At 70.4% G+C, this 23654-nt stretch overlaps 1 protein-coding gene across 12 annotated transcripts in view; it reads right to left on the minus strand.

The window, feature by feature from the left end:
- PLEC (plectin) overlaps positions 1-23474 on the minus strand; it is a 64504-nt gene extending 41030 nt beyond the window's left edge. For 4 of the 12 annotated variants that reach the window (XM_040588912.1, XM_040588909.1, XM_040588910.1 and 1 more), the window contains exon 1: positions 1288-1423. In XM_040588912.1, coding sequence (XP_040444846.1) covers positions 1288-1393 — 106 coding nt within the window. In that variant the 5' untranslated portion in view covers positions 1394-1423. Of the gene's footprint in view, positions 1-1287; positions 1424-3643; positions 4154-8835; positions 8901-17763; positions 17960-20177; positions 20257-23335 lie in introns of those variants that run through there. The other 8 variants (XM_040588901.1, XM_040588900.1, XM_040588903.1 and 5 more) reach the window with 6 other exon arrangements.
- Positions 23475-23654: the final 180 nt, after the last annotated feature.

Raw genomic sequence — 23654 nt, forward strand, 5'->3', positions numbered from 1 at the left:
GCCACTCGCTGCCAGGATGGCTGCAGCATCTCCCACCGGCACAGGTGACAGTGGCAAGCGGCACAGGGGAGCGCGCACCGGTGGTTTCCCAAGCTCAGCTGCCACGGCAGAGGGGACCAGGGCACTCCCGGAGCAGGCAGCATGAAGTAGGCAGCGTGACAGCGCCCAGTGCCGCACACAGATCGACGGAAACCACAGCCAACGCCCTGGAAAGCGCCGAGGGAGGGGGAGCAGGACTGCGGCGGGGGGCCAGGACCAAAGCAGCTCGCCTCGCAGCTGCCAGCATCACGGCCGACACGGATGTGGCACTGGCAGGAGGGATGCACGTGGCTTCAGCCACAGCAGCTCTGGGCGTGAGGGGTCTTGTGGGAGCCCAGGGCCTGGCTGTGCCCACGGGGACTGCGGCAAGAGCCAAGGGGGCTATGTGGGTATCGCTGGCACTTGGCCACAGCCGCGCTCCGACCGCAGGCCCTGACCAGCCCAGCCGCTGCCGGCCCAGCCCTTCTGCAGCACAAGTGTGCCGCACCGCGGGCAGCCCCTGCCCACAGCCTGGCAGCAGGCAGCTTTGCCCCTGTGCTGCTGCCTGCGCTGAGCACAGTGCCCCCAGCAGCCACAGCGTTTCAGTGAGGACGCTGCCCACCAGCAGGTAGATGATGGCACAGAGGTGAAGATAACGCTGTACAAAGGGGGGGGCTCCGTGATGAACCCACAAAATAACCTGCCCACATCGGGAGCTCTTTGCACGCCAGCCGGCCCTGCCCGTCCTTCCCGCAAGGACACACATCCCTGCCAACACCAGGATCCGCTGAGATGCTCCCACCCGAACCAGCGTGCTGCCATGTCCCCTCCCAGCCCCCACCCCCCCTTCTGTCACCAGATCCCTGTCCCCAAAAACATTTGGCACCTTCACGCCTCGGGAAAACACCTGCTGCCTGCCAGCAGCGAGATTTCGGCTGTCGGATACCCAAAATTGATGGGGAAGGGGGATGGGGATGCTGGGGGGGCTGCGGCGTGGGTGCGTGGAGGGGCTGCTGCTGGCCTCTCCCACCCCGTAGGGTGTCGGGGGGGGGCAGCCGGGGGGCCCAGCCGGCAGTGCTGATTCACTGGGGGTGCCGGTATGTGCTGCATCCCGCTCCCGCGATGCTCCCCGGGCAGGCGGGTCCTCCCTAGAGCCCCCCAAGAGCCCCCACCCACCCCCGCCCCATCGGGACGGCAGGGCCCTCCTCCCTCTGCCCCCCCCCGCGGATGGGCGGGGCGAGGGGCCGAGTCGAGTCGAGCCGAACTCACCTGCATCCCCCGGTTCGGCCCGCCGCCGCCAGTACCAGACCAGGGCGAGGGATGCTGCGTGTCCCACCGCCACCAGCGAGGGGAAGAGGGACCCGGTGTCCTCCATGGGGACACGGCTCGGCTCGGCTCGGCTCGGCGGGGCAGGGACGCACCAGCGCCCGCCCCCCCGGGGCAGCTCCCGCTCCGCCTTAACCCCTCCCGGTCCGCGGCGGGGAGACGCCTTCCCCCCCTCGCCGTACCGGGAGGCTGCCCCCCCCCGCCCCAGCCCGCTCCGCTCGCCCCCATCACTCACATCCCGGCTTTTTATATCCCGGGATGTTCCGCCCGAGCGGCGCCAGCCTCCCCCCGCCACCCCCCCGATGTCCCCCCAGCCTCGGCCCGGCGGGTCTCACCTACCCGGCACGACCTTCATGAGCGGGCAGGGAGCGGGCAGGGAGCGGGCAGGGAGCGGGCAGGAGCGGGCAGGGAGCGGGCAGGAGCGGGCAGCGCAGAGCGAGGGCGCAGCGCCGTGCCGGCGGCGGCGGGGGCACCGGGGGGGGGGGGGGGCGGGCAGGGAGCGGGCGCCGATATAAATAACCGGTGCCCGTCACCGAGCCCGAGTTAGAACATGACACGAGCGGGGGCGGGACGGGGAGGCCGAGACACCCCGGGACCCTTCGGACCCCCCCCGGCGCCGGGGGGGTTAACACGGCCGCCACCTCGGGGAGTTAATTACAGCGGCACTAATGGCCTAGGAACGGGCCAGGGGCCGGAGGAAGCCCCCCCGTCGGGCCGGGGGCTGGGCTGGGGGGGCGGCGGGACCCGCTCCGTCCCACGGGGACCCCCGCAAGCACCCGCCGCCGGCGCGACCCCGTCCCCGCCAGCCGGGAATCCCGGCCGGGTTTTCCCGCTGCGGCTCCCCGGAGCGGAGGCAAAACCCGGTCCGGAACACACGGAACGGCGGGATGGCGGCGCCCCACGGGGACGCACCCCGTCGGGCTCGGGCAGCCGCACGGCCCGTCCCCTCGCGCCGCAGCACCCAGTGCAGGGTGCGACCCCCGGGCACAGCTCGGGGACCCCCCCCGCGGGATGCGGGGGCACGGTGCCCCAGGGGCGGGCAGGGGGCTGAGCAGGGGCTGCAGGGATGCTGTGGCAGGGCCGGTCCACGCAGCACGCCCCGGGAGCTGCAGGGCCGAGGGCCGCCCCCCCGCCCCCCCGCCGGCCTGGTGACTCACGGCGCTGGCAGGGAGCGGGCTCGGCGCCTTCGCGCTGGAAACTTGGAGCGGCGGCAGCTGCGGGGCTGAGTCACGGCCAGCAGCGGGAGGGGGGGTGCAGGGGGCGGGGGGGGGGGTTGCGGGGGGGGGCCCTCACCGCGGCCTCGGGGCGCCGGCCGCAGCTGCCCCGCCCGGGGGGGCGACGACGGACGGACACGGCAGCCCCGCAGCTCCTGCCGGACCCAGCTGCCACCGATCCTGTGTCGGGATCGCATGTCGCTGGGGGGGGGGGAGGGGGCCAGGACCGTGGGCAGGGCAGGGACGCCCCCCCAGCCCCCCGCCGCAGGCAGCCCCCCTCCCCAGCCACAGCCCTGCCCACCCCAGCTGCCGCTGCCCATCCATCCAGACCCATCCTGTGCACAGCCGGGATGGCGGGGCTCAGCCCCCACACACAGCACGGCCCCCCCATGACACGGCCACCTCACCAGCACAGCCACCCCACTGCACGGCCGCTCCACGGCACAGCCCCCCCCTGCCCCAGTGCAGCCCCCTGCCCACCCCGGGGAGCGTGGGGGAGGGGGGTCAGTAGCAGTGAGATCCCCAGCAGCACTGGAGGTACTCAGCAGCCCACCCGCCCACCCACACACACCCCCCCGAGCATCACGGGATGCTGCTCCGCTGCACAGCGGCACACCCGGGCCCGGGGGACCCGCACAGCCTCCCAGGGACCACCCCAGCCCCAGTACTGTGTGCCCCTGCCGCACCCGGTCCAAGGGCAGGTACACCAGCAAGGCACGGCCTCCCCCTACGCCGCGGGACACCCAGAGCCCTGCCTGCCTATGGGGTCCCTGTGGATGCATGGGGAACTTAGTAGCCCCCAAGTCCGCCCCTGCACCCCTCCTCCCCAGGCTCAACACCCCCCTGGACAGCACAGGGGCTGCAGGTGCCCCCTGACCTTGGCAGCGGGATGGGAGGGTGGGGGGGCTGCCCCTGGAGCTGAGGAGGGGGGGCATGGCGTCAACTCAGCGCTCTGCAGCAAGCCCCCCAGAAGCATAAGGGTTAAGGTGCCCCTGCACCCTGGGGGGCACCCAGGGGCGAGGGTTGGGGACCCTCCTTGCACCTAGCCTGAAGGTCCCCCCCCCCTCACGGATGCGGGTCAATACCTGGGGCCGGGCTGGGCTGGGGGGGTGGCTGGGACACTCCCCCCACAGCGGTGGCAGCAACGACAGGCTCCACGTGCTGCTCGCCCTCGTCCTTCCTTCGGTAGAGCCGGTCACCACCGGCGGGACGTGGCCTGCCAGTGCTGGCGGTGTCAGCAGTGCGGCGAGTGGGGATGGCGGGACGGCGGGTGCGCTGCAGGGAGAGCGGGACGATCTCGGGTGGCAGGCGCAGGTACTGGCGCAGGTAGGCGATGCCCTCGTCCGTCAGGTACCAGTAGAAGTGGCGCCAAGCGAAGGTCTCCCGCACCAACCCGCGGGACCGAAGGGAGGCCATGGCACGCAGCACCTCCACGTTGGGGACACCAGGCAACTGCGGGTGGGCACGCCGAGGCCGGGGGTCCTTCTCGGCCACCAGCACGCCCTCACGGAACAGCAGCTCCAGGATGGCACGCAGCCGCTCCAGCGGCATCAGCATCCCGGCCACCATGGTGCGTCTCGGCACGGCACGGCACGGCACGCCTCTGCTCAGCTCAGTTACGGCTCGGCACGGCCGGTATGGCCTGGCACGCCTCACCACCGCTCGGTGTGGTCTGGCACGGCTCGGCACTGCTCGGTACAGTCTGGCACGGCTCACCACTGCTCAGTGTGGGTCGGCACAGTTCAGCACGGCTCCGTACTGCCTGGTATGGCCCAGCACAGGCCGGTATGGCACGGCACAGCCCAGTATGGCCCGGCACGGCTCGGCACGGCGCTGGCTGCCTGCGGCGGCCAGACTGGCGGCAGCTCCACCCCCGGGCCGGGGGGGCCGGGGGGGGGACCGGGGCCAGCCCTGACTCAGTGGCCCCTCCCCGGCCCCACCACCCGCCCGGGGGGAGCCACGGCCGGCCCCGCTCCCCCCCTCGCCCCGACCCACCCGGCCGGTTCCCGCGTGGGAACCTCCGCGGGTCCGATCCCGCCCCGCCCCGGACACCGGGACCGCCCCCCCGAACCATCCCCGGGGGCGCCGCCACCCGGGGGGGGGAGGGACTCGGCATGGGGAGGTGACCCTCAGCCCGGGGGGAACCCTCAACACGGCGGGGGAACGACTCTCAGCCCTGTGGGGGACGGACCCCCTCAGCCCCGGGGGAGACAGACCCTCAGCCTGGGGGGGCACACACAGCTTCGCCTGGGGGGGACGACCCTCAGCTCTTGAGGGTGCACCGTCAGCACGGGGGGGGGGGGGAGACACCCTCAGCTCGGGGAGGGACCCTCAGCCCCGGGCGGGGCCACCACCTGCCCGGGGACGTGGCCCCCGCGCCCCCCCGGGAGCATCCCATCCGGCAGAGCTGCAGGCAGGGCTCCAGCGGCCGCATCCTGCCAACGTCAATATTTGCTCCACTCCTGCCCCTGTTTGAGCAGCGCCGGCGGGGCCGTGCTGGCTGGGGAGGACCACACCCCACAGGGACCCACCCGTCCCCACAGCCCCCACGGACCCCCCATCCCCACCACCCGGGTGCCCCGCAGCAGGCGGCACAAGCGCAGGACCATGGCATCATGGCCGCGGCACTGGCACTGCTTCCTCTACCCCCACACACACCCCGCCGCCTGCTCGTCCCCAGGGCTGGCAGGTGGGGACGAGGCAGCTGCCACCCACAGCCACCCCCCCCCCGTGCCCTACCAGGACCAGCAACTGCCTGCCACCCACACACCAGCACCACGGGGACCCCGGCACGGCCCCTGCCACGCCAGCTGGGGACCCTGAGCACCACAGTGGGGACAGCCCCAGCACCCAGGGTCCCCACCCCACAGCCGCACCCAGATCACGGGTGGGTGGGTGCTAGCAGCCAGCTTGTGGGCACCCGGACCGTTTCCTCCTCCTGTCATGTGCCAGCGCTGGTGCCAAGAGCAGGATGGACTTGGGGACGGCCCGGGGTGCCTGGGGCTCACCCATCACCGGCACCAGTGCTGGGCTGGCAGCAACCCCCTGGGAGCCTGGGGGTTCCCCCACACCGGGGGCTGCCCCACAATGGGGGGGTCGCACCCCCTCAGCCCTGAAACAGGAAAGGGCCGCCACTGCCACCAAGCCTGGTGTCCCCTCAGCCAGGGCTCCCACAGCCCCCCTAGCCCAGTGCGGTGGGGCCAGGGCAGCCTGGCACCAGGAGGCTCTGACTGCCGCAGCAGGAACACCCTGGCAGCAGTGGGGCAATGCGGGGGGTCTGGGGGACGCTGTGGCTTTGGGGACAGCATCAGCTGCAGAAGTGGCACCATCCCTGGCACCCCCTCCCTGCTGACGCCGCTACCGGGAGCAGAGCAGCAATGTGGCGCGCTGAGATTTACCAGTGGGGAGCAGCGGCCCCGGCACAAGCACGAGGGGCTGCGCAGCCCCCGGCCATGCTCATGCTGGTGGGGCACCCACCCCAGAGCTGCTGTGCCCCACGCGCCCCAAACCCACCGGAACGGGTGATGTAAGTCACGCCGGCATGGCCGGGTGGGGGGGCCCACAGCACGACTTGCACAACTTCCCCATCCCTCTGATCCTGGAGGGGAGAGCCGGGCAGGGGCTGGGAGGAGCAGAGCCCCCAGCCCCATTCCCTGAGGGCCCCCAACACAAGGCACCCCCGGCACAGGAGCTGGGGGCACCAGGACGTCCACCCGCACCCCATGCGGGACTGTGGTACCCACCGCCCGCACACGGAGGGACCCCCCTGGGAAAGCATTCGCTGCCTGCCCAAGCACCCACTCGTGTGCCCGTCCCCACGGAGCACCCCCCTAGCACCCACACCTCTGCGGCGCCCCCCGGAACACAGCACCCCACGCAGGGGGTGGGAAGGATGGGGGACACCAATGGGGGGCAGCCAGCCCCGTGCGTGGGGAGGGCCCGAGTTCACCACAGCCAGGCCTGGGCTGAAACCGGGACCTCCAGGCAGGGCAGGGCACCCCCAAAGATGGTGACAGGAGCCATGACACCCCAAGTCACCCCAGACCCCCAGCATGCTCCCCACCCCACAGCCTCGGGGGGGCCCGGAGGGGAGGGAACGCGCCAAGCGACCCAGCACAGACAGACAGACAGACAGTGCCGGGGGGGGTCACAGCTCCCCCAGTGCCTGCACCAACCGGTCCCACCCCTCCGGAGCAGGGATGGGGCTCCCCGGGGGGAGCAGGGACCTGGGGCCCCAGCCCACGCTGTGGGGCACACGCTGCAGTGCAGGGCCGGTGCAGCCAGCACGGTGCTGCCCGTGCCTCGCCGCAGCCACAACCTGGCTCCCTGCAGGTGGTGGGGGGGGGGGGCACGTGCCCCCCCCACAGCCCCCTCCTGCCTCACATGTTCACCAGCACTGGCCCCCGACCTGCTGCCCCCAGCCAGACCTTGCCAGCACCAGGTCCCCATCCCCAGATCAGTGGGTGCAGGGATGCAAGCGTGGGCACGGCTGGTTCATGGGGCTGCCCCCCCCCCCCCCTCCCCCCGGGACATCGCACCCCCCAGACAGGTCATGGCCACGCCATCCGGCTGCCCACCAGGAAGTGCCGAGTCAGCGCCTGCCGCAGTGATCCAACACGATGTGACAGTGGAGCCGGCTCCGGCATCCAGCCGCTCCCCCCTGTGCCCCCCATCCGCCAGGGACACCAGGCACAGTGCCGGCACCCACCCTGCACCCACCAAACTGGGGTGCACCCCGGGGGCCAGGCACCACTCTGACCTCCCCGAGCCCAGCTCAGCACCAGCTCAGCCCACTCCGGCACTACCGGCCCCGCTGCCACCGGTACTGGCCCCACCACTCGCACCCCCGCCTCACCACATGCTCCAGCACGTGCCCATGAAGCACCAGCGCTGCACCTCAGGGGTTCCAGGGGGGCAGCAGCTTCAAGAATGCAGTGCCTGGGGTCATCCCCCCTCAGGTCCTGCTGTGCCCCCCACCCCTCCGACCCACAGCCAGGGGTCTGACCCACAGCAGGGGCTTTGCCCCATGGAGACCTTGGGCGGGTTGCAGACCCCCAAACCTTGGGGCGGGCAGGTGGGCAGTGGCAGGACCCTGCAGCCAGCAGCTCCTGGCCATGGGCCCATCGCTCCCCTCCTGGTGCCGGTGCTGGTGCTGGTGTCCACCAGACCTGGCCTGGCGGGGCCGGAGGGCTCCCCGTGCCGAGGCAGGAACAAAGGCATGGCTGTTCGCGGAGGGCACCGCGGTCAGAGCTGGGGGGGCCAGGGGGGGCACCACCGGCCAGATCTGGTTATTAATGAGGCCAGGGCTGGCAGGGGTCCCCCGGCTGCGCCTGTTCTCACCATAAATCAGCCCCGCCGGCAGCCTGGACTTTGCGGGAGGGGGGCACAGCCTGGGCTCCCGCTGGCCAGGCCTACGGTGCTGCCACGGCTGCCGGCCACCCCAGCGCCTGCCCCTGCCCGGCTGCGCCCCAACCCTTGCCACCATCCTGCCAGCCTGGCCCCATCCCCACAGCTTGCGAGGGGAACAGGCCCCGCGGCGGCTGCCTGCCCGCTGCAGTCACAGGCGGGCCGGTGGCAGCCAGCGGCCCCGTGACCAGCATCTGCCGGCACCCGTTACTCACGCCCCAGCGCCCCAGCTCTGCGGCACGGCTCTCCGGCACGCACCCCCAGCCTGGCGGAGCCTGGGTGACGCCAGGAGTACGGGGATAGGTAACCACCGCTCCTCCTGCCTGCGCCGCAGGAGGCTGCCAGCACGGCCAAGCCAATGCCGGCGCGGGAGGGATGTGGCTGGAGCCCCCCGGGATGCTGTTGGAGACCCGCGGGATGCTGTTAATGGCCCCCGAGATGCAGCCAGAGATCCCCGGGATGCTGTTGCAGACCCACAGGATACAGCCAGAGACCTCCGGAATGGTGTTTGAAGCCCCCGGGATGCTGCCAGAGACCCCCGGGATGCTACCAGAGATCCCTGGGATGCAGCTGGCGACACCGGGGGATGAAGATGGAGACCCCTGAAGCAGCCAGACCCCCTGGGAATGTGGATGGAGACCCCCGGGGATATCACTAGAGCTCGCAGGGATGTGGCTGGAGCCCCCCGGGATGCGTCCGGAGACTTTGGGATGTGGCCGGAGCCCCCCCAGGATATGGATGGAGCCCGGCAGGATGCAGTCGGAGCCCCCCGGGACGCGGCAGCGGAAGAAGCCCCTCACCCGTGGGTTCGGGCTCCGGGGGCTGGGGCTGCAGCGGGGGTCCCGCGCCCCCCGGCCCCCCCGAGCGGTACCTTTGAGGGAGATGATCTCGTGGTGGATGGAGCGGGACGCCTCCATGGCTGCTCCCGCCCGGCTCGATCGGTCCCCTCAACTCGGGGGTGGCCCCGCCCCCCCGCCCCGCCCCCCCCGCCGCAGCCCACCCGCCGCTGCGGCACAGCGGCCCCCCCCCGCCCCGCCCCGCCCCCGCCCCCCCCCCCCCACCCCCGCCCCCCCCACCCCCCGTCGGGGACCGGCTCCACATCCCGCTCCCCCGGCACGGAACGGAACGGAACGGAACGGCACGGCACAGCACGGCCCCCCCATCAGCACGGCCCCCCCAGTAAGGCACAGCCTCCCCGCCCCCCCCAGTACAGCAGCCCCCCCCACCAGCATGACACCCCCCCCCCCATCTACACTCAGTACTGCAAGGCCCCCTCTGAGTACGGGACATACCCCCCCCCATCGGTACAGCCCCCTCCAGTACAGCACAGCCCCCCAATCAGCATGACCCCCCATCCCCACCCAGTACAGCACAGACCCCTCCATCTGCACAGCCCCTCCTCGAGAGGGCCCCCCCAGCCCCCCCAGACCAGCACAGCCCACCTCCAGTACTGTGCAGCCTCCCCCAGTCCAGCACGGCCCCTCTCATCCCTCCCTGGCCAGCATAGTCCGCAGTGCAGATGCCCCCCCATGCACAGCCCCCCCAGCCCCCGCTCCCTCTGCCCCCGCTCCCCCAGCCCCCCCAGCCCTGGCAGTGGGGCCCATCAGGCCTAAGGGGACGAAGGGGGAGAGCAGGAGCATCCCCCCCATGCACCCCCACCACGGGGACAGGGGTGCTTGGCTTGGAAGGGGACAGGGAAAGGGGATGCCTGTCCTGGGGGTAGGGGGGGGGGGGGGGGCAGGGGGACACAGGGAGAGGGGACATCTGTCCTGGGGGAGGGGGGACATGGGCAGAAGGGGTGTCTGTCCTGGCGGGTGACAGAGAGATAAGATTCCTGTCCAGGGAAGGGGATTGGGCGACATAAGGAGAGGGGATGCCTGTCCTGGGAGGAGGGACAGGAAGTGGCAATGCCTGTCCTGGGGGGGTACAGGGAGAGGGGACGCCTGTCCTGGGATGGGGGGGGGGGAGGGCGGGATGGGGACAGGGAGAGGGAACACCTGTCCTCAGGGGGGGGACAGGGGGACACAGGGAGAGGGGATGCCTGTCCTGGGGGAGAACCAGCTTGTCCCCACCCCTACCTAAGACACAGGAACCAGTGTCCCCACAGCATCCCCCCCTCCACAGCACAGTTCAAACCTGGTGGCAGCTGGGGGGGGCAGAGCCCCCCTTGTGCCTGGGACAGTGGGGGATGCTGGAGGGAAACCTGGACCCATGCCAAGGCCCCCGGTGGAATATCCCGGCCCCAATCCCCCTCCTCAGGCCAGGGGGGCAAGCAGTGGCACCCCGAGAGCCGCAGCCTGGGTTGCCCTCCCTCCAGCACCCTGCTCCTGCCGCCGTCACCGGCACCGCCGTGCTGCCCTGGCCACTCTGCCTGGTGGCAGTGGGGGGCTGGCGTGCAGCCCCCCGGCACAGTGCCAAGGCGGCCTCCCGGCTCCGCGTGGCCGCGCCAGCCCCGGGCCCTGCCGGGAACTGCCGCTGCCTGCGCCACGCTGCGGCCAGCCCCGGGTGACGGCCAGCGTGGGCCTGAGCCCACCGCCACCGGGAGACGCCCGGTTCCGCCCTGGCACACCCGGGGATGCCCCCTGGCAGAGTCATCCCCAAAACCGTGGGCCTGGAGGGGTCCCGGGGGTCTGGCTACCCCCCACATGGGTGACATGCCAGATGGAGCTGGCCCGGCTGGAAAGCCCCAGTTGTCAGTGGTGGTGGTGTTGGCCCCCGGCCAGTTTTTGGTTTCTGCCGCGCTCGCTCCCGGCGCTGCGCACAGATAATGTCTCTAATCGGGAAGCCCCGAAGCTGCACAGCAAACGCCCACCAGCCCACCGTGACATCCGGCACACCCGGCTACCCCGGCACTCTGACCTGCTGCCAAGGCCACCGGCACCTCTGCCAGCCCCTTGCCCCATGCTGCCCACCCACCCCAGGGATGGGGACCCTCCTGCTCCTGCCCAGCACTGGGCAGATACTAGTGTGGCACAACCACCCACCGCAACCCCTTCACTGCGGCAGATAAGGTCACTCCCCGCCCAGGGTCCACCCTGCCACCAACACGCGGCACCTCGTCCCCACGCCCAGCCACCGCTGCGGCAGGACATCAGTGCCACGTGCTGCCAGCCCAAACCGTGTCCCCCAGCACAGCCCCCAGCAAAGCCCCTATTGCCAGGCCTTGGTGCTGGATCACACAGGGCTCCAGACACTCAGACATGGCACCTGCCAGCGGCACTGGCCCAGGCGGAGCTGGCAGGTACTGGCGGCTCTGATGGGCTCCTCGCCAACCATCTCCTCTCCACGGTGGTGTCACCGCGTTCCGCACAGCACCGAGGCTGGGTAGATGCTTCCTGGCTGCCACAGCTCAGCCCTGGCATTGCCCATGCCCCTCCTAGCAAACCACAAGCCTGTGGTCACCCACCGGCTATCAGGGATATGGCAGCGGTGCTTGCCAAAGACCCCCATGCCTTCCCCACATGTCCCCTTCCCCACCGGCTCCTCCACAGACCTTGGCGCAGCCAGGCAGGACCTTCCTTAGCATTTGGCCTGCCAAAACTCAGTGCCAGCAGCTGCACTGGGCCATGCACACCTTGTCCCAGCTGTGCCACAGCCAGGCATCCAAACCTGCCCCATAGGGCCCACGGTACCAAACACGCTGATGCCCGTGTGGCCAGCACCCGGGGACGCCGAGCTGGGCAGAGCCACACGCAGGTGACACGGGCCTCACAGTGCCCCCTCGGCACCTGCTGGCTGAGCCACGCTGACCTGCCCTGCACTGCCACGGTCCTGCGGAGGGGTGCCGGGTCCCCAAACATGCACCAACCCCGGCAGCTGGCCCTCGCTGGGCCCCGCCAGGCGCATGCCGGCACACATGCACACATACGCGTGTTCACACACGCGTGTTCACGCACACGCACCCATTGCCAGCACCATGGCACCACACCAGAGCTCACCTGCCACCACCACCCTCCAACACGGCTGCTCCTGCCTGGCACAGCAGGCTCGGCCCCAGGGCTCCGGCGCTGGCAGCACAGGGCACCCCAGACCAGCAGCATGGGTAAGCAGGTGGGAGGGTCGCACCCACAGAACCCCCTGGGAAGCCCCACCAGGACCAGAGGCTCCCATCCAGTGGCAATGCCAAATGTCCCCTAGCACCATGCATGCCCCAGCACCGGGTGGGGGGCTGCCCCCCCCCCCCCCCGGTAGCTCTGGCCATGCAAGGGCAGAGCGCCGGCAGCGCGCAGGCAGCTCTCGCTCCCCTTGTAAGGGCATGGCTGCCGGAGGCTGCCGGCCCCACACGGAGCCACCATGGCCCCCCCCGGCCACGTGCTGGCCCCGAGGGGCACTGCTGGAGACCAGGGCAGCTGCAGAGCTGCCGAGGTGCCCATGTCACCACCACTGAGCACCGAAGCCTGTGCCCCAAGATGTCAATGCCAGAGGCCACCACTGACACCCATGCCCCAAGACACCAATGTCACCGATGCCACCGGTGCCCATGCCCTGTCCCTGGCACTCCTCCCAGGCTGCCAAGCACCCCAGCCCCCCGTGCCAGTCAGGCCCCACTGCCCACGGGTGCCAGCTCCTTCCCCAGCCCCACTCACCCACCCCCCGGGATGCAGACCCCACATGGCACCGGCCAGTGGGGACCTCCACAGGTGCCCCCCCCCAGGGGCTGCCCCTGAGTGCTGCAGACCGCACCGGTATCCTCCAGCCGGCGGGGGGGGTGCATGGGCATAGACCCCCTGCCCATCCACACCAAGAGCCCAGCAGGGCACTGACACCGCGGCAGGGGCAGCCCCCGGGTGGGGGCACCTGGGGGGGTCCCCGCTCCCCAGTGCCGGCACCTGGCTCCCAGCAGCACCGAGCCCGGTGCTGGCGGGGCTCCGGCAGCGCCTGACGTGCCCTATTATGGGAATGAGCCGCCGAGCTCTCCCCGGGCGCCCCCCCCCGCCGGCTGCCCCCCTCCGGCCCCCCCGGCCTGGACCCCTGCGTGGAGCAGGGTCTGGGGGGTCGTACCTTTATATCGCTCCCGCACGTCCTCGTAGGCCTGGATGAAGTCCTGCTCTTCGGGGTTGGGGGGCAGGCGCCCCAAGTCGTAGCTGGCCATGGCGGGCCGGGGCGGGGGCGGGGGGCGAGGGCCGGGGGCTACGGTGTGTCCGGCGTGTCCGGCCGCTGCCCGGCGCTGCCCAGCCCAGCCTGGCCGGGACACGGACACGGGACCGGCGGGACATTCCAGCCCGCCCAACCCTTAAAGGCACAGCCGAACGCCGTCCCGACACCCGCCGGGGCTGCGGGGCACGGCACCACGTGGGGCACGGCATCCCTGTGGGGCACGGCCACTCCATGGGCACGTCATCCCCACGGGGCACGGCCACTCTGTGGGGCACAGTCACCCCACAGGGCACAGCTTCCCCACGGGGCATGACATTCCCACGGGGCACAGCATCCCCAAGGGATGCAGACAGCCCCATGGGGCACAGCCACCCCACAGGTGATGGCACCCCACAGGGCATGGGGCAGCCGGGAGCACCCCGCGCTCCCCCCTCCCCCGTCAAACAGTGCTGGGGACATGGCACTGCCTGCAGCCTCAGAGCTCCACAGCATATGGGGGGCACTGCCAGCCCCCACCATGGGGCACCCACATGTGCCCTGAGGAGCACGGTGAGGTGGGTGACAAGGGGTGGGATGAGGGGTGCAGGTGATGGGGGACAGCATGAGGCTTGGGGGGCAGGTGATGAGGGACAGGATGGGGGGTGCTGGATACACAATCCCAGCTGGCACGGAGCCCCCCACTCCAGCTCCCACCCTGGTGTGGCCACCCACTGCCCCCTCCCCAGCCTCACTCGGGGGGGGCCAAACAGGGTGCCCCCTCCTCCAGCGGGTGCTCAGCCAGCCCCACGCGGAGAGCCCCAGGTCCCTCGCCATGGGGAGCCACAGCATGTCCCCTCCCTGGCAGAAGCAGCTCTGCAGCCCGTGGGGACAGGGACGTCACGGGGCCAGCCGCCCCCCCGGGCTGCCGGCACCATGAGAACAAGGGGTATTTTTAAAGCTCCTTCTCTGAAACCAGCCCCAGCTGCCACCACCCCAACCCCCCCCTGGGCACCGGGTGGGCACCACCGCAGCCCCCCACTGCCCACTCAGGGTGGAGAGCTGCCCCCTCACCAAGCCATGGGGCTGGCCCCCAGCTCTGCCCCACAGCACGGCCAGGGGACCCCACAGGAGGCTCTGGGCAAGCTGGGACCGGGCGACACCGGCCCCAGCAGGACGGAGCTTCGTCAGCCCTAAATATAGAGGCCCAAAGCCCCCGAGAAACCCAATCTGCGGCTGCCAGCCCAGCACAGAAATAGCCTGGGGTGCCGGGGGGGACACTGGGCACGCCCTGGGGACACGCTGGATGCTGCACAGGGGGACACACGGTGGGGGCTGCACAGGGACACGTCGGCACACCATGGAGAGACGGCAGCTGCTGCATGGGGACACGGTGGGCGCACCACAGGGACATGGTGGGTGCTGCATGGAGACACACCAGGTACGCCATGGGGACACACCAGGCACATCTTGGGGACACGCTGGATGCTGCAAGGGGGGGACACAGCAGGGGCTGCATGAGGACACTTCGGCACACCATGGGGAGACTGTGGCTGCTGTATGGGGACATGGTGGGCACAACACGGGAACATGGTGGGTGCTGCATGGGGACACGGTGGGCGCTGCATGGGGACACACCAGGCACGCCATGGGGACACACAGGGTGCTGTAGAGGGACACATGGGGTGTAACACAGTGACACAGCAGGTGCAACACAGAGACTGGTGGGCATACCATGGGGACACACTGGGCACTGCATGGGGACATGGCAGGCACACCATGGGGACAGAGCAAGTACTGTACAAGGACACATCAGGCACATGGCAGGTGCTGTGTGGGGACACACTAGGCGCACCATGGGGAGACACCAGGTACACCATGGGGACATGGCGGGTGCTGCACAGGGACACAGCACAGCAGGCACACCATGGGGACACACCAGGCGCAACACAGGGACACACCAGGTGCTGAATGGGGACACATCAGCCACTGCATGGGGGCACAGCGGGTGCTGCATGGGGACATACCAGCACACCATGAAAACGCAGGGGGTACTGCATGGGGACATGCCAAGTGGTGTATGGGGACATGGTGGGTGCTGCATGGGGACACACCAGGCGCACCACGGGGACATGGTGGGTGCTGCATGGGGACACGTCAGGCACACCATGGGGAGACCCTGTGTGCCAGGTGGGACATGCTGTGTGCTCAGTCCTTGCAAGGGCAGCAGGTCCAGGGGCAGTGCTGGCAGCCAGACCCGACCCTCGGCCATCTGGCACATGGTTCTCGCTGGGCGCTGGCACCCACGGGGTGTGCCAGGGTCACCCCTGCCGTGTCAGGGGTAACTGGGCTCAGGGGGGCAGAGGCACAGCTGCCCTCACACACATGTGCACACACATCCCCCATGTGCACCCCCCCTCGCACCCCATGCCAGCTCAGCCGCCCCTCTGCAACTCAGGCACCCCACCCTGTGACTCAGCACCGTGGTGTCACCAGGTCAGGCTGTGCCGGATGTCACCGCTGTTCCCATGCCATCCCAATGCACCCCACAACCCCCTGGGCCTCCAGCCCCTCTGCCCTCCAGCTCTGGGACCCTCTGGACCCACCACATCCCTGAGCGGAGACCCCCAGCCCTGTGCCCAGGCCGGGGTGGGCCTGTGAGGTGGGACACCAGGGACCTGACTGGAGGGGACAGCAGAGACCCCTACCAAACCAGACTGTGGGGATGCCATCACCAGCTGAGACCCCAGAAGACCCAGAGACCCCCTCACCAGCTGGGACTGGGGGGCCATGGGCACCCCCACCATGCTGGGACCCCCAGTCCCTGTTGGTGGCTGTGGTGGCATGAGGTGGGGGGGACACAGGGCAGTCAGGCAGGTGCACGGTGACTGGGGACAGCCTGTGTCCCCCACCCCAAACCCCCTGGGGGGCTGTAGGTCCCAGCTGCCTCCCAGGAAAATGGTGCTGTGGGGCTCAGGCAGGGGCTGCAGGGCTGGGGGGGACCCAGTGCCAAACCAGGGAGAGGACGGGTGGTGGAAGCAATCCCAGCCCTAGCAGGGAGGGGGTCTCACAGCTGTGGGACAGCACAGCCACGGCCAGGCCATGGCCCATGCCGGGCAGGGGGGCAGAGCCCCACGGTGGGGGTGGGAGGGGGCACATGGCTCCCCTCAGCGTGGGGAGGGCACAGGGCCCCACTGCTGGGGAGGGCTTGGACCCATGGAGGGCATGGGGCAGGATTGGGACCCCCGGGCGCTGGGCACTGCGGGGGATGCTGTACCCCACACTGGTGGGCATGGGGGGGTACAAAGCTCCACGAGCAAGGACACAGGCAGGAGGTGGGCAGGCAGGAGTCCCCTACCACTGTGGGGCAGCCCCCCACGGGAGGCCCAGGGGGGTGTCCATGGTCCTGGTCCTCATGGGACCCCCAGCAGCAGCAGTGTCGGGGATCAAGGGGCCATGTGGGTCTTCCCCACAAGGACAGGGGGGGTGCTCCATGGGCACCCCACCACAGTCCCCCCAGCTGCTGGGGCCACTGCGGCTCCCCCCGCCCAGGACAGCCATGGCCCCAGGAGCCCTCTGACACACAGCCTGGGGACAGCCCAGACCAGCACATGTCCTGTGGGGACACACTGGGGACACGGCCATGTAGGCACACCCTGCGGACATGGCCTGGGTGCTGTGGGGACACCCTGGGGACGTGTCCTGGGTGCTGTGGGAACACAGCCGTGCAGGGACTCCCTGCAGACATGTCCTGGGTGCTGCGGGGATATCCCGGAGCACCCCAGGATCCCCAGGGCTGTGTCCCTGGGTGCTGCAGGGACACCGTGGGGACATCCCAGGGACACGGCCCCGCAGGGACATCCTGTGGACATGTCCTGAGTGCTGCGGATATAACGCAGGGATGTGTCCTGGGCACTGTGGGGACACACCAGGGATGTGTCCCTAGGTGTTGTGGGGACACTGTGGGGACATGTCCTGCGTACTGCAGGGACACCATGAGGATGCATCCTGGGTGCTGTGGGGACACCGTGGGGACACATCCCTGGGGACCCTCTGATGACACCCACCTACACCGCACAGCACCAGGGACAGCCCAGCCCTGTCCCCAGCACCAGCCCACCTGCCCCAGGCGACCCAGCCTTGGCATCCCCCGAGAGACACGACCCCTTGGGACAAGAGGACCCCCAAGCACTTGTCCCCAGTACCAGCGGAGACCCTTGGGGCCCCTTGGCCACCCCTGATCAGGACCAGTGGGAGCCATGTAGCCCCCAGCACGGTACAGCCGGACCTGCACTCACCCCACCGCCGAGCTGTGTCCTGCCCCGACATTGGCCCCTCGCGGGGACACTGTGGGTGCCCAACACCACCGGGCATCCGCAGCATGGCACAACATGGTATTGGCATAGCAATCCCCACGGCGGCGGCACCGTCCCCGCCGCAGCACAGCTCCCAGCCCCAGTGTCACCCCTTGGCTCCCCAGCCCAGCACAGAGGTTGCTCTGTGGCACTGCCCCCCCAGCACTGCACGGCATTGTCCCACGGCCTGGCACAGACACACCACTGCACAGTCCCCAGGTCTCCAGCACCCCTGGGTCCCCATCAGCAGCTACCAGAGCAGAGCCCACCATGACAGCTCCCAGCTTACAGGGACCCCCTCCCCATCATGGCACAAGCTGCCACCCCCCGGCACACGGCGCCCCCAGCATGGTGCCAGCCACCAGCCCTACCTGCAATCCTGATGACAGCCCTCTCGGCGGGGTCCAGCACCGTCCCGTTGCCGGTGGTCGCCTTGGTGCGCTTGGAGCGCTGGTGCTTGGCCAGGTTCCAGGGCAGTGTGTCCCCGGGGCCCGGGGAGCTGCTGCTGCCACTGGAGCTCTCCTCTGCCATCCCCGCTGGCTCCCGGCACCCCACCGACGTCGGTTCCTGCGGCAGAGACACGGTGTCAGGGACCACCCAGCACCCAGGGCACCACTCGCCAGCACCCAGGCCCTACCCCAGCACTGCTGTTCCCAGTGCTGGCCGTGGGGCACGCCCCAGCCGTCCCGGCTCACACCTATTGCCAGGTTCCCATGGCCGCCAGCAGTGCCTGCAGCACCCACACCGTGCCCAGCCCTGCTGCAGAACCAAGGGGCGCCGGGAGGCACCGCGAGCCCCACGGGATGGCGCACGGCGGAGACCTCGTGTACATGACACTCGGGGAAACACGGTCAGTGCCAGTTGGTGCTGCTGAGCCCATGGTTGCAGCGGCGATGGACGGGCAAGGAGCCACGGTGGTGCCCAGAGGGGCGGCGAGTGGGGAGCAGGATGCCCCGACGATGGAGCTGTGGCCCCGGCTGAGGCAGACAAGGAGCTGGTGTGCTGGTCCCACACCGGGAACGGCTGCGGGGCCACTGGGCACTTGCCTGCAGGGACCCCCCACCGGTGATGCCCAGACAGCCCGTCCCCGCGGCGCAGGGCAGGGGGCACAGGCAGACCACAGCCGCAAGGGACGATGCCGCACCAGCACCTAGAGCACCGGAGGCCGGGTGAGGTGCCGCAGGGCTGCCGGCTGGTGTGGCTCCGCGGCTGGCAGAGGCTGCCAGGGGCTGCCAGGGCCCAGCCAAGCCAGCAGCCCCGCAGCACTGATCCCAGCCCTGCCGGGAGCGTCCCCGGGAGAGTACAGTGGAGGTTGCCAAGCGAAACCGCACGTCAGAGTCAGTAGCGGTGCGGATGCCTCCGCCATCCCACCTCCGCAAGCTGCCCGCCGTTACACCGGCTCCAGCTATTTTTTTCCCCACTGGATCCCACGCTGCTCGGTGCTGGATAGCGCTGGGCAGTGTGACAGAGCCACCATCGCAGGGACAGCCAGGGGTCCCAGGGCACACAGGAGACAGGGCTCAGCCGACCCCCGAGCCCAGCACCCACCCCCGTGGCATTTGCCGCTGCTGAGGCGCCATTTGCAGAAGCTCCAAACGTGGCAGATTCCCCGGCTCTCCCAGGGGCTGGTGCCGAGCGCGGCAGCGACGCGGTGCAACGTGCCACGGCAGCAACAGCAGCAGCGGGTAGCGGTAGCAGAATTGTCACCCGGCCTGCCGCGGTGAGGCCATTTCAGCCAAAACCCTTCCAGAAAGTGCCCCTGGCCCATGAGCCACTGGCTGCAGCCATCGCCACGGCTGGCACTGGGAACCGAGCCAGCCTGGCCCCCCCCACCACAGCCCAGACCACAGCCCCCTCGGACCCCCCCGCCAAGCACCTGAGGATGGGGGCAGGCACGTGTAGGGCAAGCAGGGGGTGGGCACACGCGCATGTGGGGCGAGCAAGGGGCGGGCGCAGGCGCGTGTGGGGCGAGCAGGGGGTGGGCAGCGCGGCACGTGCCTGTGCCAAGCCTGACTCACCAGCTCCATCACCCACACCTCCCCCACAGACCCTGGCCTTGCAGCCCCCTCACGCCCCAGGCCTGACACGCTGCCTCCCCCTGACCCACAGCCCCCCCAAACCCCGCACCCCCTGCCTGCCCCACACACTGCCCCAGACTGCACAGCCCCCCCGCTGTGCACCTGCACCCCACATCCCCCACACCGCACAGCACAGACCCCCCTCCCAAACCCAATACTCACAGTGCAGCCCCCCCACCTCACAGCCCCCACACTCACAGCGCAGCCCCCCCAACACCGCACAGCCCCCCCAAGACCCCACACTCACAGCACAGACCCTCCCAGACCTCACACTCACAGAACAGCCCCCCCCCCAGACCTCACACCCACAGCACAGACCCACCCTACCCCGCAGACCCCACACTCCCAGCAGACACACACACACTCACAACACAGACCCCCCACCCCACAGACACACACCCCCACAGACACCCCCGCGGCACAGCCTCCCCACCTCACAGACCCCACGCTCACAGCATAGCCCCCCCCTCACAGCACAGTTCTCCACCCCACAGCCCCCCCACGCTGCACCCCAGGCCCCATAGCTCCTGCAGCACCAGCCCCCTCAACATCCCGCAGCCCCTGCAGCCCCCCCAGCTCCTGCGGCACCGCCCCCCCCCCGCACCCCCCAGCGCCCCCGCTCCTGCGGCACAGCCGCCCCGCACCCCCCAGCCCCCCGCACGTCCCGGGCGCGGGTGCCCCACGCGTGGGGCGGCACCTGCACTCACCGAGCGCCGCGCTGTCCGCCGGGCCGCGCCGGGGGGGCATGACCGGGGGTGCACCGGTACCGGGGGCTGCACCGGCACCGGGGGCTCCGCCCGCACCGGGGGCCGCACCGGCACCGGGGGCCGCAACGGCACCGGCTCCGCTCCCGCTCCCGCAGCGGCGCGGGGGGGCGGGGCGGGGCGGGGCGGGGCGGGGGGCGCCTATCTCACCTCCCCACCCGCGCCCGCCCGCCCCGGGGCGCCCCGGCACCCAGCGGGGGGGGAACCCTCACCGGTGACCCCGCGTGGGGAGGGCGACGCCTGGCCGCGACACCCGGCACGGCAGGGGTTAACCGTGGCTGCTGTGCGCAAAGGGTTCACCCTGGGCAGCGCACCCAGTGCGGCCAGTACCCGCCCCAGTGCACCCAGCAGGGTGAGGGTGCCCCCCCCAGCCAGGTGCAGGCAGGGCCCTGCTCAGCCCCTCCCCCAGCGCTGCCTTGGGGCTCCCCACCCCCCCACATCCCCACCCGGTCAGGGCTGGGAGCAGCCACTCCCACCCTAGCCCTGGCCCGTCCCCCGGGGTCCCCACAGGTCCCCATACCACCCAGCCCCATAGCCCCCTATACTCCCCCACAGTCCCTGGCCCCCCAGCCACCCCAGCCCCATAGACCCTGTGTCCCTCAGCCCCCCATACCTCCCCAACCCCCACAGACTCTGGGTCCCTACATCCCCCTGCCCCATAGGCCCTGGGTCCCCACAGCCCCCAGGTCCCCAGAGTGGGCATCGCACCTGCTGCAGCCCCCAGCACCTGGCACTGCCCGCCCTCACTGGTGCAGCAGGCAGGCAGGGCAGGCAGGGCAGGCAGGGCAGGCAGGGGCAGCCATGGCCCCTCGCCAGCCACTTTCCCCACCTGGGCAGCCCCCACCAGCAGGGCCTGGCCAGGGACCCCCAAGGTTTGGCCAAGTGCCACCACGTGATGCCAGGCACAGGCAGCACCGGGAGCTGAGGGGTATGGACAGAGGGTGGGCAGCAGCCTCACCAGGGGCACCCCGGGCCATGCCGGACCCCTGGGAGCTGCCTCATGCCAGGGCCAGGAGCGGCAGGAGGCCCTGGCCACGCCGGCACCAAGGATACGCCAGGCCTCGTGCCAGTTCCAGCGGCACCGGTACCACCCTCTGCAGCTTGGGCACCACCGGCGCCCCCCTGCACCCCCACGGCCCCTCTGCCTGCCAGCGCCCCGTTACCCACGCACCGCCACCGCTGCCGAGTCAGGCAGCGTGCCTTGCCCGCCGCACCCGGGCACTCGTGCCAGCTCCCAGTGCCACGGCAGCCAGCGCAGCACCGTGTGGCATCAGCCACCCTTCACATGACCCAGTTCCTCCTGGCCCGGCGCAGCCGCCCTCAGCTCCCAGCTTGTTTACGCCACCGCGGCACCGGCGCTGCTTGGCCAAGTAGCACCGGGAGACTGGGGACACCCTGCCCGGCGGGTGGCACTGCAGGGATGCCCCACCAGCTCAAGGGGTCCAGGGACAGTGATGCAGGATGGCAATGCCAGCCTGTGGCGTGGGCACAGCGGGGGTGCCAGCTCCATTCTCCCCCTCCCCCAGTGCTGGCTGCCGCAGCACAGCCGCGGGCACACCGCGGGCAGGTGTCCAGGGCAGCAGGAGGGTGGCACGGCCCAGGCAGGCGTGCCGGCAGCACGTTTGCCGGCTGCCTGCCTCAGCAGTAGCACAGGCTGCTGCCATCTGCCGCATCCAGAGACCACGTGAGCCATCGCAGCAGAGGGATGACGCCAAGATCCCTGGCTCGCCCACCGTACAGCCTCCGCACCCGCTCCCCGGCACCAGCACCGGTCGAGCTGCCCACACCCTGCCTCCCTGCCTGCCTCCCTCTCCTCTGGCTGCAGCCGCCGGCAGAGCCGGGCAGGCCAGAGCAGCTCTGGCAGTGGGGATGGAGCTTGGCCCCTGGGGAGCTGGTGAGCCCCTTGGCAGCCGGTGAGCCTGCCAGGAACCGGAGATGGTGTTGGCAACTGGAGATGGTGCCAACTGGCAGCCTCAGCCACGCAGGCTGGCAGCTGCTGTGGTGCCCAGGAGCTCTGCGGTGATGGTGCCGAGGATGGAGCAAGCGACCCCAGGTGTGGGTGCCAATACACAGGCACACGTGCACTATCCTGAAGGCACATGTGTGTGCACACGCACACACGTGTGCACACACACCTGCCCTTCTGCCCCATGCACACACACACAACATTAACACAGGAATGCACACGTATGAGAGTGCACACGTGTATCTGCCCAAACACATGTGTGCAAACCCCCCCCTGCTGTGTGTGCACACGTGCAAATGTGGGCATACATGGGCATGGACAGCCATGAACATGCGTATGCCCACACCTGCCTGGCTGCACGCACACAGAGTGCGTGCCAGCACACACCAACACAAACACTGGTGTGCACACACATGCAAACACACACGTATGCACACCTGCACACATGCACACCGGGGCAGCTCAGGGACTCAGCATCCTGCGCCATGATCCCCCCTGCAGCATGGCAGAGACAGCAGGTGGCGGGGCTGGCGGGGTGCCAGGTGTGCCTGGGGTCTCTGCTCAGCCCTGCTCCTGTTCTGGGTCTCATCCAGCTGGGCGCCATGCCCCAACAACAAGCCCTGCTGCCAGCACTGCGCCCTACACGCCCGTGCGCCCTGTAGCATGGCACCCACACCTGCCAGCCACCCACCGCATCCACCCCCACGGGTGGCACAGCTCTGACCCACGGTGCTGGGGGAAGCCAGGCAATGGGTGCTCTCCCTGGCGCACCATCACACCGGCATGTTGGCCTTGTGCCTCCCAGTGCCCTCTGGTGCCTCCCAGTGCCCCTGTGCCTCCCAGCCACATCTGGGCTGCCCGGCTACGGTGTGGCATAGCACAGCACCCACCCCAGCCCCACAGTGCCACAGCATCGGGGCCAACGTGCCAAACTCATTCCAGAGACCCCACCGCAGCCAGCACCCACCACGGCTTTGCAGGGTGCAAGGACCCCTGGAGACCCCAGGCCAGGGCAGCGCAATGCAGCAGCTGGGAGCGAGATGGCTCAGGGCAGGGTCCCCCTCCCAGCTCTGCAGGGGCCCCGGGGGCCCTACCGTGGTGCAGTGCGTGCCACCGGCGCACGCTAGCCTCTGACCTCTGCTGATGCTGGGCTCGGCTTCGGGCCCCTCCTGTGGCCCCTCTGCAACGCAAACACACCGCCCTGTGACATCCCCGGTGCTGCCTGCGGTACCGGGAAGGGATTGCCGCTGCCCAGGGCTGTCGGTTCCTCCGGCACTCAGGCAGGACTCCGTGCTTGGCACAGCTGCCCTCACCGCGATCATGTGCTGGCCCCGGCACGGGAGCAGCGAGCGACTCCCCTCGCCAGAAGCCCAGACAAAGGGCCCCTTTCAGCACCGCGCCCGGCCCCACGGGCCCCTCAGGGCCAGGGGACAAAGGTCCGGCACTCTTGGCAC

The sequence above is a fragment of the Falco naumanni genome, chromosome 3 (genome assembly GCF_017639655.2).
Source record: "Falco naumanni isolate bFalNau1 chromosome 3, bFalNau1.pat, whole genome shotgun sequence".
Classification (NCBI taxonomy): Eukaryota; Metazoa; Chordata; class Aves; order Falconiformes; family Falconidae; genus Falco; species Falco naumanni.